Source organism: Physella acuta, unplaced genomic scaffold (assembly GCF_028476545.2).
Source record: "Physella acuta isolate Inbredline_101_S28 unplaced genomic scaffold, ASM2847654v3 ptg001414l, whole genome shotgun sequence".
Classification (NCBI taxonomy): Eukaryota; Metazoa; Mollusca; class Gastropoda; family Physidae; genus Physella; species Physella acuta.
In genome coordinates this window covers 343,152-356,457 of record NW_026732929.1, presented here as the reverse complement: position 1 = coordinate 356,457, position 13,306 = coordinate 343,152, and the positions used below count along the sequence as shown (strand labels likewise).

Here is a 13,306-nt window from a genome sequence, read left to right as displayed (position 1 = left end):
GCGGCGCTGTGGGGTGCAATATGGGGTGTAATATGGGGTGCAATATGTGGTTGACGCCCCACATTTCGCTATTGAACGTGCGCGCGCCTCACAAATTAGCAGCAACCCAAAAACTTGACGCTCCGACAAAAGTTCTAATTAAACTTTGTTTTTAAAATTCTCGACCCGTGTCTTCGCGCTAAAGTCCACAGTCAACAAGGAGAATCCGTTTTTAAAACTTCGACTTTGCTATTCAACTTGATTTAAAAGAAAAACCCAAAAGCAAAAGAAAGAAAATGTCGCTAACTAAAATTGTAGGCTTATTATATTTATAGCCTACATATGCAATGGATGCTACATTATAGGCCTACGTATAACGTTTAACGTTTAACTTAGCACGTTATATGACCTTATCTAAATTGTATGTGTTAACTGTTATAAGCTAAATGTTTGTGTTAAATGTTATATGTTACATGTTACATGTTATATGTTATATGTTAATTGTTATATGTTGTATGCTAAATGTAATACGTTTACTGTTATATGCTAAATGTTTGTGTTAAATGTTATATGTTATACGTTATACGTTAATTGTTATCTGTTGTATGCTAATGTTATACGTTTAATGTTACATGCTAAATGTTACAGCAATCGTTATACAACACGCGCTTGAAACGCACATGTAACAGGTGGACAGCAGACGTCAGCGCTTGTTGATGCAATCCTTGACTGAAACTCGATCTATAATCTCCGAATGTTACAAAAAAATCCAAATGAAAACTTACCATAGATTTAAAAATCCCAGCGAGGCGATCTAGCACTGTTTATATTTACTTCACAAAGTTTTCTTGATTGTTGATAAATTAATCACGTGGTCAGCTAATCCCAGGGGTCAAGAATGCGGGAGAACAGACCCTCAGCCGACGAGAGAGCAGACGTTTAAAAATCTCATCGTGGCTTTGAGCAGGCGCGGAGATGGCGAATAATGGGACAGACAGAGCGTGAAGTGCTGGTATGGTACACCGTATTGATCATTTGTGTCATTTCTTGCGCGGATTAGATAGGTAACTAGACGATTTACGGTATACCGTTTAGGTCATTTATGATATTTTCCATTAAATAATAAACCATGAAAAGTAATATCGTTTAATTAGACATCTTCATGTTAATCATCATCAACATTTCTATGTGACACAGAGAGCAGATGAAGTAGAGTTCATCTGTTTGAATTACCTTGACTTATCAAAATAGTGTCGTCAGCACTATGCCCAGCCGCCTTTATTTCCCTAACTTGAGTCAGGAACCTATGAGAACTGGATAGACTCAGGGGCGTTTTACAGACTCAATTTCGGGATATGAGCTGGAGTCTTTCAAGCTAGAAATCGCTCTACCACCAAACCACATCCCACCCATATTTTATATAACTTTAATAAAACAAGGATTTTTTCCAGTTAGAAAAAAAATTTAAATTAAAAAAAAAATTAAAAACTTAAGCTTTATTGAAATTAATGGAACAAGATTGTGCAACATCCATCATGAAATTCAGAATTAGATGCGACGGAAAAATGTGTTTTCATTTCGTCGATGTAATCTCGGGCTTAAATCATTCAGGTCTAATGAAGATTGTTTTAAAAGCGTGCTGATCCTATTGTCATTTTATCATAGCGATGTACAGCTTTACATTTCTTATATTCACGCAGCCAGCTTTATAATTTCTATATTAGTTATAGCACAACATTTTTTTGTATATCTTGTCACAGTCTAATCACATCTAATCCCGTTTGCCACATTGGAATATGGTTTGCACATTCTACTAAACACACGCCTAAATAAAAACCAAAAAGTTATATATTTTAAAAATTTAATATTTGGCATAAAAGAATTTTACACATTTTATTTAGCCATCGCATCTTGTCCAGAAAAGCTGCTCCCCCCCCCTCCCCCCCAAAAATAAAAAATAAAAATGCACTGGCGAAAAGTTAAGTTACTTTCTGTTGTCTAGAAATTTGAATATTTAAACGCATGCCATACAAATATTTTCTTATCAGCCTCTAGGATTAGGGTTATGATTAGGGTTAGGGTTTGGGTTGGGGTTGAAGTTCAGGTAGGGGTTAGGGTTGGGGTTGTGGTTGGGGATGGGTATGGGGTAGGGGTTATGTTTAGGTGTGAAGTTAAGGTTAGGATTAGAGTGCGGGTTAAAGATACCAAAATATTTACATTTTCATGCAAAATATTCATGACATAAGAATATCACTCTCTTCAATAAAACCTAAAAATACAAGTTACATATCCTCTTTTTTGTAATCTTTTTTTTTTTGGGTGGCTGGGCTTGGGGTTAGGGTTGGGTTTAGGGTGGAGTTAAGGATACTAAAATACAGACCTATTCATGCAAATTATAAATGGCTTGTCGTAGTTGCACCATCTTACAATCAAATCTAAAACTACAACTATTATATCCTCTTTATTGTCTTTTGGGGGGTGGCGGGATTAACTTTAGGCGGGGCTTATCTGGACAAGATCCCAACTTTCTTACAAGATAAAATGACAGCGATGTCAAAATATGACGATTTGACTTAAATCTAGTTCTTGCCTTCTTCTATATTCCAGTCTTAATGCCTAAATCGTGATCCAGTTATTAATTACTTTTTTTGTAAAATTTATTAGATTTCTGTCAGAAACAACAAAATATCTTTTCATTTTTTTTCAAGTTTAATGACAGCAAAAACAAAAATCATTTCATTGTGAACTAAACGTGACATAATCGCGACATAAACGTGACGGCGTGATCGAGTTACTCCACGCCAGCCCCGTGGTCGGTGTGGTCGGACGGTAGCTCCGTGTCGCAGGCTATATAGTTGAACTGCACGGATCCCACGGCCAGCAGCACGTCCGTGTCCACCTTCACCGTCATCCCCGTGGGTGTCACGCCGGCCACATCCAGGCGGTACCCGCCCCCCACGGCCCAGGAGAGCCCGGATGTAAACACGACAGCCGTGGGCGTGGTGATGAAGGGGGAGGCGAACTTGATCTGGTCAAAACAAAAATATTATTGTCGTAAGTCAGTTCTAATATAGTACACGCTCTAGTTAGCAAAGGGGAACAGAGAAGGGATATAACTCAGTTATTACTGAAATCAAACACATTAACGCGATTGCTTCCCTTTAAACGTAAATTTACTTGTTTATGCTTTTTTGGAATGTTCTTAATCTATAATTATTAGCTCATTAAAACAAACTTTTAAATTTTATTTTTCTCAAATTCAGCGAGTGAAGGAGAGACAACAGCTAAAATCTGTTAGGTGTTGTGAGGAGAAGTAAAATTTGGAGGGCTGGTATGATGAAGGAGCAACACGGCTACTGTGTTGTCATAAGTTTTGTTGGGAGGGGGTGTTGGAGTGTGCGAATGAAGAGAAACAATTAGCATCTACTATCTTTGGGTAAGTTGTGTGTGGAGGGGGGGGGGGTAAAAGAAAGAAAAGCTTGAGGGTAGGAACGAAGGAAGACAACTCACCTCTACTCTCTTGTGTGGTTGGGTGGGGGAGAAAAAAGTTAAACGGGGGTGGGGGTGGAGGGGAGACAACTCACCTCTACTGTCTTGTGGGTAAGTTGTGTGTGGTGTGGGGGGGGGGGGGGGAAGAGAAAAGCTAAACGGGGTGGGGATGGAGGGGAGACAACTCACCTCTACTGTCTTGGGGTAAGTTTTGCGTGTTGTGGGGGGGGGGGAAGAGAAAAGCTCAACGGGGTGGGGGTGGAGGGGAGACAACTCACCTCTACTGTCTTGGGGTAAGTTGTGTGTGGTGTGGGGGGGGGGAAGAGAAAAGCTAAACGGGGTGGGGATGGAGGGGAGACAACTCACCTCTACTGTCTTGGGGGTAAGTTGTGCGTGTTGTGCGGGGGGGGGGGGGGGGGAAGCAAAAGGGGGTGAGGATGGAGGGGGAGACAACTCACCTCTACTGTCTTGGGGTAAGTTTTGCCCTTGAGTGGAGCCAGCAGACAGTACAACACGTCGTAGAAGTAGGCGTCCTTCAGGGGACACAACTCCACGTAGCCAGTTCCGGTTTGACCTTTGAGTAGAAAACAATGAGTACACCGCCTTGCTTACCATTGAAATACTTAAATACACACCAAGTATGAAACTAGCTGACTTTTATGTGCATTCATTGTTAAATTAAGCTGGCGATAAACCATTTAATTAATTTTAAATGTGATGAAGAATTGTTTTCGCCTGAAAACCCCCAACCAATAATTAATTGATCTTGACACCAAGAAAAGGTTCATTACAACAGCGTGATTTTCTTTATTTAATAATACTAACCTGATTACAGTTTTTCAATTGAAAAAGATAAGTATTTAAAAGATTTTTAAAAATAAATAACAACTCACATGTACGCTTTGATAAATCTGCAAAACAAAAATATTACTGTTTTAAAGTTAGATGTGTATTTCAGGAGAGATTTGACTATATGATTGCAATACTTACACGGATATTTGTAGAGGTTATATTTAGGTGGCTTTAACAAGAGTGTTTTTTTTTTTTACAAAATAAAATAAACAGAACGAAGCCTTTGCCTTAACAAAAAGCCGATTTGCGTTGTATGTTGGTTTTAGTATCAGAGGTTCTTCCAGGCTCTGCCTCCCCCCTCCCTCCCGAAGAAAGTAGTTTACCCCCTCCCCCGGAAATTTTAGTCTTCCCCGCATCCCCCCCCCCCCCCGAAAATTTCAAGTGCCCCCCCCCCTTCCTGGAAAAATAAGTCTGGAAGAAACATTGTACAGCATTAGTAGAGATATCAGGGGTCTGTACGCGGCCCGCGGCACAGTTATCATTGTAAGACAGGAACACTATTTAGTATTGGGATATGAGGGGTCTGTACGCGGCCCGCGGCACGGTTGATGTTGCAACACATGAACCAACTCACCAACCAACTGCTGGTCCACTGCTCTCATCAGCTGGTGGATGTCGTAGATCTTCGTGTTGACGTCAACAGCTCCCAGCGTCAGAGCCATCAGTGCTGACGTCACACAGACTTGCAGTAGGGCCCTCGTCTTCATGGTCTCACTAGTGCGGTACCCACAGTTAGTTGTCGCTAGCTGATGCACAATAAATACAAGTAGAAGTACTGCTTTATATGTGTAGTACACTTTAGGGGAAAATACTACCACAGTAAATGTTTACCAGTGTTAATTTTAGAATGTGCGATATTAACTAAAACTAGACAATTAAGCAATTTTTTTAAAAACTAATCAAGGCACACTAGTATGCAGATTTATTGATTATTTTATTATGATCTTGAGTTCTTTAACAGACGTGTAATGTCAAGGATTAAGGTTAAGTCTAAGTTTCAGATTAGTGTCTAGAGTTAGGGCTATGGTTCAGTTTATAAGTAACGATACTAGCCGAAACAAAATACATTGATTACATCGATAGATAGCTAAACATCTATTGTACAACATAAAATAGTTTCTTTAAACAAAATGAAGATTTAAAAAAAATAAAAAAAATTGCACCATTCTTATAGTTTGTATTTAACTTACAGTTATTGTAGAGTTAAAAAATCACAGTGATAAGTTAGCTACTGACCAGATGACCGCGAATCTACTAACCAATGATAGGACTAGATCTGTAAGTCGAGCAACTCTGACAGATTTGAGTCAAGATGTATACAGTCATGATTTGCCTTGATTAACCTGCCCCTAATTATTCACATTCATTAAAACTGGGGTTTAATGAGGTGGAATATTAAAGGGAGATTATCGTGGATGACACACAACGCCCTGCTTATTTGTGGGGTATTGAAATTGACGTAAATCTTGTAGAGTAAATGCTACCACACCCACGTATGTACCTGACAACATTCACCATCGACATACACTACTTTACCTCATCAGCATCCACCATTAGATATATCAACAACATCCACCAGTACATACCCTATCACCATCCACCATCAGATACCCCATCACCATCCACCATTATATGCCTCATCACCAGCCACCATTATAAGCTTCATCACCATCCACCACCAGATACCCCATCACCATCCAACGTTATATGCCTCAGCACCATCCACCATTATATGCCTCATCACCATCCACCATCAGATACCCCATCACCATCCACCATCATATACCCCATCATCATCCACCATTACTACATCATCACCATCCAACATTACTACCCTCACCATCCACCACCATATACCTCATCACCATCCACCTTCAGATATCATCATCCATCATTACTACATCATTACCATCCACTATCAGATACCCCATCATTATTCACTATTACTACATAATTACCATTCACCATCACATACCCCATCACCATCCACCAGATACCCTAACCTTAACCCCATCACCATCCACCTTCAGATACTCCATCACCATCCACCATTACATACCCCATCACCATCATCTACAACTCAATCCTTGTTGCCTATTTTTTTACACTTGCTCAGTGTAACCCCACACAACTTGACACTTGATGAATATAGCCCCACACAACTTGACACTTGATGAATATAGCCCCACACAACTTGACACTTGAACGGTGTAACCCCACACAACTTGACACTTGATCAGTGTAACCCCACACAACTTGACACTTGCTCAGTGTAACCCCACACAACTTGACACTTGATGAATGTAACCCCACACAACTTGACACTTGATGAATGTAACCCCACACAACTTGACACTTGATGAATTTAACCCCACACAACTTGACACTTACGGGTACAATTATTGTTTTATTAAAACACATTGCTGGGAGGATACTACTGTCCTTAAATAAATTAACATAATGAGATCATTAATAAAGTGAATCATCAACAAAAACCTAGTCACGACCCTAGTCTGTCATGTTTGATTGACATTTCAACTGACCAATCAGAAGACAGACAATTTAGACTGACAGTTGATTAATCCGGATTACGACATGTAAATCTGACATCACGTTATGTTCTCATCAGATGTCACATGGATGGTGTGACGTGGATTCGAACCACAGCAGGATCAACTGAGCCACACTTTGTTGAGAAGCTCGAACATATTTCGGTGAGGTTACACTTAACATCGCTAGATTTATTTAGTTTACTTAATTTATATATCATCTCATATCATCGATGCTCTGTTTTTAATTCATCACGATTATAAAATTAATTTGTCCAACTCAGTTTCTTTCTAGGTCATTTATTCTACATTACGAACATTTTGTGTATAGTTTTCTTTAGCACGACTAAGTTTACTTAAGAAGCTTTAAGTTAGAATATCAAAAGAAAAATAAACCTCTATTTCATTGGGGCAGCTACTTAATTGTGTTATAAGCGAACGCTACATCCCTCTGTGTTAAGCCCAGAGTTGAGCGATTCCTTATACACGTTTAACAGTTGAATGTATTAGATTGACTATAACAACTACAAATTCCAGAACTTTGAAAAAAAAATTATGTGAATTAGGATAAGGTTTTCATTTGTATATCTGAACTGGCAGAGTTATATAGGGCTGGAAAGTAGGTCAATAAACATTTCTATGGCTCATGCAGGTTTTATTGAGCCGTAGAACTGGTTGGTGACCTACTTACCAGCCCTATAGAAATATTTGTTTTCACGAATTTATGTTTTTCAAACTCAAATTTATTTTAATTATTAAAAGTTTACAACACCCACAAATACTTAAAAACCCCTGACCCTACCAGAAAAGCCCTAGTAGTAAAATCTATTTGACATAAAAGTAAATTTCTCTTCAACAGCTTCAGCATGAAGAGCCACTGTTTGTTGGTGCTGGCCGCCATATTGGTGACATTCTCTGTACTAGTCAGGGCACAGAATGACAGAAGGGCGGAGATCGCAGAGAAAGAAGCATTGGCCCGGGACGATTACATGAAGCGAGAGAGAGGGATCGAGGAAATGAAGGAGTACGAATACAGGCAGATGGTCGATGACAGAAAGAAAGAAATTGAGAACGAGAGAGCGAGAAAGGAAAAGGTCATCCGGGAGAGATACCGTCAAGACGAAGACGAAATGCTACACGAACATTTAGATAACGAAAAAAAGGTAAAGGAAGAGAGAGATAAAAAGGAAAAAGACGCGCAAGAGTACGAAAAAGCTATGGAGGAGATTAATTATCTAAAAGCTGACCAAGAAAGGAAAATGCAAGAATTTTATGATCAGTATAATAAGGATAAGAAGGATATTGAGGATAAGATAAAGTTAGAACAGGCAGATGCAGCGAAGAAGACAAAAGAAGCAGATAAGAAAAAGAGCAAGGTGAAAATCGCCGCGTTGGAAGAGAAGAAGAAAGCGATGATGAAGAAGATGGATGAAAAAGAGAAAGAGATGAGAGAGCAGTATGCAGCGAGTGAGAGGAAAGCGCAGGAGGCTTATGAGCAGAGAGAGCAGAAGTTGAGAGAGAAGAAGGAGCAGGAGGAGAGAGACAAGTATGAGAAGCAGGAGAAGAAGAGCTACCAGAGAAAGGAGACGGAGATTGAGGAGCTGGAGAGGAGAGTGAAGCAGCTTAAAGTGATCGCGGAGAGTAAGTCTGGGATGGCACTCTGGTTTCTTGCACTCTCCTCTCTTTCACCCTGTTCTTGCACTGAGCGCGGTATTGTAATTTCTGTCATTTCTTGCAATATCACGTGGTATTGTAATTTTTTAAATTTTTTGCACATTTTGGTAGTATTGTAACTTTTGTAATTCCTGCCACTGTTCTGTGGTATTGCAATTTCTGTTATTTCTTGCAATATGCCGTGGTATTGCAATTTGTCATTTTTTGCACTATTCTGTGGTATTGCAATATTTGTAATTTCTTGCACTGTTATGTGGTATTGCAATTTCTGTCATTTCTTGCACTTTTCAGTGGTATTGCAAATTCTGTTATTTCTTGCAATATCCCGTGGTATTGCAACTAGCCATTTCTTGCACTGTTCTGTGCTATTGCAATATTTGTAATTTCTTACACTATTTCTTTGTATCACAATGTCTGCCATACATTAGACATTTCCTAGGTTCCACCTGTCTCCAGTTTATAAAAATACCATCATATCCTCCCTCTGGGTCTCAGCCTTCGTACTACAATTTATTACTATCACCATATTTTTTTTAATTTACGTAATTTTGCACTATTTTTTTACCTTTTCTATTCTCATAATTCCTAGCATTTCCTTCCTTTTCGTCACTTCCTTCGAAATCACAATAGTTAACAATAATTTCTTCCTTGATTTGTTTGTAATCCTACAATTCCTTTCTGCATCTAGTTCCAATATATCGCTAACTTCTCCTAGTTTCCCCATAGCATCAATTATTATATTATTTATTTTCTTAATCCACAGAGCTGAACAAGAATGTCTGTGAGTAAAACCAACTGGTTAGGGTTAACTTGAGGGAAGGCACAATATATTTATTTTGATGCTGTTATCATATAATATATATATATATTTATATATATATATATATATATATATATATATATATATATATATATATAAAACCTCAGACACGTTATATATTTTTTAATACTTTTATTTTCAATCACAAAACAAATACAACAGCAACGACACCATTTTAATAATTAACAAAGATTAAACAGGAAAGAGCGAAAGGATTTACAATTGTATCCATATCACTCAGATTCAAAATGCTCTTTGAAACATCTGTTTATAATATGTAGGCTACACTTCGATAGTAATTGCAAGGTTTTGTTTTTTTTTATACTTTTATTTGCAATTAAAACAAGTACATCAACATCACATTTTTTACATAGTTTCAAATGAAAACGAAAGGTTTTGAACATGTACATAATGAATATTTGCGAGATGTCATGTATATGATTATAACAAAAATTACAAAAGATGGCAGTAAAAGGGGTGAAGGTCAAATAAACGTGTCAGAAGTCTGGGTGGGGAGTGGAAAAGATATTTTTCCGAGAATGACAAAGGACCAGTGGAGCATTCTCAATGTAGGGAAACAAATTAAGTTGACTAGTTAATTGCAAGGTAGTTACAGAACTCAAAAAACCCTTGAAGTCATTATTCTTGCTCAATTTCATTTTAAATTGTAGTAGATATGTATTCTAAAAAATTAACTGTATTAAAAGAAAAAATAATTTTAAAAATTATTAAATTATATGCAGTTATTAGTGTTATTATTATAAATTATAGTTGCCATTGTTATTGTATAAAATATTATTGTTGCTAATTTGTGTTATATCCCCTAATTATCAATAGAAAGCTGGGTTCAAACGTTTTTGTTTTTCTACTGAAGTTACCTCCCTTGTATTACTACACACTTTAAACGCCAGTAAATTTACTACCCATTGTTTGCCTACCCTGGTTTATGGCATACATTGCTTGTCTCCCCTGTAGGTCGTGGGGGATACTCCACTGGGCAAGTGTGTAAACTGAGTGACTCCGCGTCGAACTTGTTCAAGTGTATCACTGACTCGTCATACCGCAAGCGTCAGGCGTCAGAGCCGGCAATGTTTGAAGAGATGGTGACTAGACCAGGTAAGTGAGGAACAAGTGGAGGTGAGGTTGGGACCCCAATAGGTAAGGTTGGGACCCCTATAGGTAAGGTTGGGACCTCAAAAGGTAAGGATGGGACCCCATTAGGTGAGGTTGGGACCCCAATAGGTGAGGTTGGGACCCCAATAGGTGAGGTTGGGACCCGAATAATTAAGGTTGGGACCTCAAAAGGTAAGGATGGGACCCCATTAGGTGAGGTTGGGACCCCAATAGGTGAGGTTGGGACCCCAATAGGTAAGGTTGGGACCACAATAGGTAAGGTTTTGACCCCAAAAGGTGAGGTTGGGACCCCAATAGGTAAGGTTGGGACCACAATAGGTAAGGTTTTGACCCCAAAAGGTGAGGTTGGGACCCCAATAGGTAAGGTTGGGACCACAATAGGTAAGGTTGGGACCCCAATAGGTAAGGTTGGGACCCCAATAGGTAAGGTTGGGACCCCAATAGGTGAGGTTGGGACCCCAATAGGTAAGGTTGGGACCCCAATAGGTGAGGTTGGGACCCCAATATGTAAGGTTGGGACCCCAATAGGTAAGGTTGGGACCACAATAGGTAAGGTTTTGACCCCAATAGGTAAGGTTGGGACCACAATAGGTGAGGTTGGGACCCCAATAGGTGAGGTTGGGACCCCAATAGGTTAGGTTGGGACCACAATAGGTGAGGTTGGGACCCCAATAGGTTAGGTTGGGACCACAATAGGTAAGGTTTTGACCCCAAAAGGTGAGGTTGGGACCCCAATAGGTAAGGTTGGGACACCAATAGGTAAGGTTTTGACCCCAATAGGTAAGGTTGGGACCACAATAGGTAAGGTTTTGACCCCAATAGGTGAGGTTGGGATCCCAATAGGTGAGGTTGGGACCACAATAGGTAAGGTTTGGACCCCAATAGGTAAGGTTGGGACCTCAATGGGTAAGGTTGGGACCCCAATAGGTGAGGTTGGGACCCCAATATGGACCCGAATAGGTAAGGAAAGGAAAAGTATATGTAAGGTTGGGACCCAAATAGGTAAGGAAAGGAAAAGTATAGGTAAGGTTGGGACCCGAATAGGTAAGGAAAGGAAAAGTATAGGTAAGGTTGGGACCCGAATAGGTAAGGAAAGGAAAAGTATAGGTAAGGTTGGGACATGAATAGGTAAGGAAAGGAAAAGTATAGGTAAGGTTGGGACCCGAATAGGTAAGGAAAGGAATTGTATAGGTAAGGATGGGACCTGAATAGGTAAGGAAAGGAAAAGTATAGGTAAGGTTGGGACCCGAATAGGTAAGGAAAGGAAAAGTATAGGTAAGGTTGGGACCTGAATAGGTAAGGAAAGGAAAAGTATAGGTAAGGTTGGGACCCGAATAGGTAAGGAAAGGAAAAGTATAGGTAAGGTTGGGACCCGAATAGGTAAGGTTGGGACCCGAATAGGTAAGGTTGGGACCCGAATAGGTAAGGTTGGGACCCCAATAGGTACCATTAGTAAAGAGAAGGCTGGGATCACAAAATCCACCATTCACCATCCACCTTTCACCTTCTACGATCCACCATCTCCCATCTACTATCCACCATCCACCTTTCACCATCCACCAGACACCTTTCATTTTTCACGATCCATCACCCGCTATCCACCAACCACCATACACCTTCCAACACGATCCACTATAAAAAAAATCAGCAGCCCACCATCAACCTTCCACTATCAACCTTCCACATTCGACAATCCACCTAACTTTCACCAATCCCCCTCCTCAGCCGTTGCTGTCGCCGCCTCTGGTATGAACTTCCTGCTGGGCGCGGACTTCGACCTGATGGCCGAGGACGTGACAAGGAACAGCCTGACGCTGCAGACGGTCTCAGAAAACTTCCTGGCACCGCTGTCCGTCAGCTCCAGCTTCTTCAGCTGTCCCCTCCCCTACGACTTCAAGCCGGACTACAGCTACGGCAGGTACCAAGATGACGAGCCCGTCCCACAGTACGGGTACGCTAAACCCGCCTAGCTCTGACGTCATGAACAGGTGACAATATGGAACCGTCAGATGCCTGGGTTGTATTTGATGGAATGTATTGCAGATAATTTTTATCTAATGGTATTACAAATAAACTGTTTTAACCTCAAAGATTCTTGTACTTTTTGTAATTTAATGTGTGTATGTATAATCGTAATGTGCAATAAATGTGTTTTTTATAGTGCTTGCTTGTGTTTTTTTATATCAGAAAATAAAGAAAAATACTTCTTCAAAATAATGAATAAAATGATGAATGCCGAAATAAAGTAATCACATTTCAAAAAAATGTAGTTATTAAAAATCATAGTTTTGAATCTACAAACTTAGTAACTTTAAAGAAGCAACTGTAAGAAATATAAAATCATGAAACCAAACTAGATCAGTCTTTGTAACTGCCATTCAATTACGGTAAAAGACATTCTTTAATTGTTGCCAGTATTATAAATTAAACAAACAAACGTAACCATTACATACTTAATCATTTTTTTTTAAAAAGAAGAATAATTAATTTCAAAATGTATTCAAATATTTTTTAAAGTTGAAGTCTTGTTGGATTCAAAATTGCATAGCTTGATGACATTTCTATGTATTTAATACTGTGGTATTGGGGCTAAGTGATTAATATTAAGAATTTTTTTTTTTTTTTTTAGAATTGTCATAATCTATTCCCGTTCTCGCCCCAGACAAATGGGGAAGTAGAGTGTATCTGTTTTTATGATGTCACCATATAAGGGGATCGTGTGGTCAGCACTATGCCCAACTTGTAATAATTTTTAATCAGCAGTGCATTATCTTAACTAGATGTAAATAGGAAACGTATTGCATTGTTA

General features: G+C 39.3%; 2 protein-coding genes across 2 annotated transcripts; one reads left to right on the top strand and one right to left on the bottom strand.

The window, feature by feature from the left end:
• Positions 1–2,722: 2,722 nt before the first annotated feature.
• On the bottom strand, positions 2,723–5,613 carry LOC131927540 (uncharacterized). Its single transcript, XM_059283246.1, has 5 exons — positions 5,580–5,613; positions 4,895–5,066; positions 4,362–4,379; positions 3,927–4,042; positions 2,723–3,007 (listed from the first exon to the last, which is right to left on the bottom strand). Exons 2-5 carry the CDS (start codon positions 5,025–5,027, stop codon positions 2,771–2,773), a joined length of 504 nt encoding a protein of 167 aa, XP_059139229.1. The 5' UTR covers positions 5,028–5,066; positions 5,580–5,613; the 3' UTR covers positions 2,723–2,770.
• A 1,334-nt stretch (positions 5,614–6,947) lies between these two features.
• On the top strand, positions 6,948–12,568 carry LOC131927521 (DNA ligase 1-like). The gene is made up of 5 exons (XM_059283213.1): positions 6,948–7,034; positions 7,729–8,510; positions 9,307–9,324; positions 10,339–10,479; positions 12,223–12,568. Exons 2-5 carry the CDS (start codon positions 7,736–7,738, stop codon positions 12,465–12,467), a joined length of 1,179 nt encoding a protein of 392 aa, XP_059139196.1. The 5' UTR covers positions 6,948–7,034; positions 7,729–7,735; the 3' UTR covers positions 12,468–12,568.
• Positions 12,569–13,306: the final 738 nt, after the last annotated feature.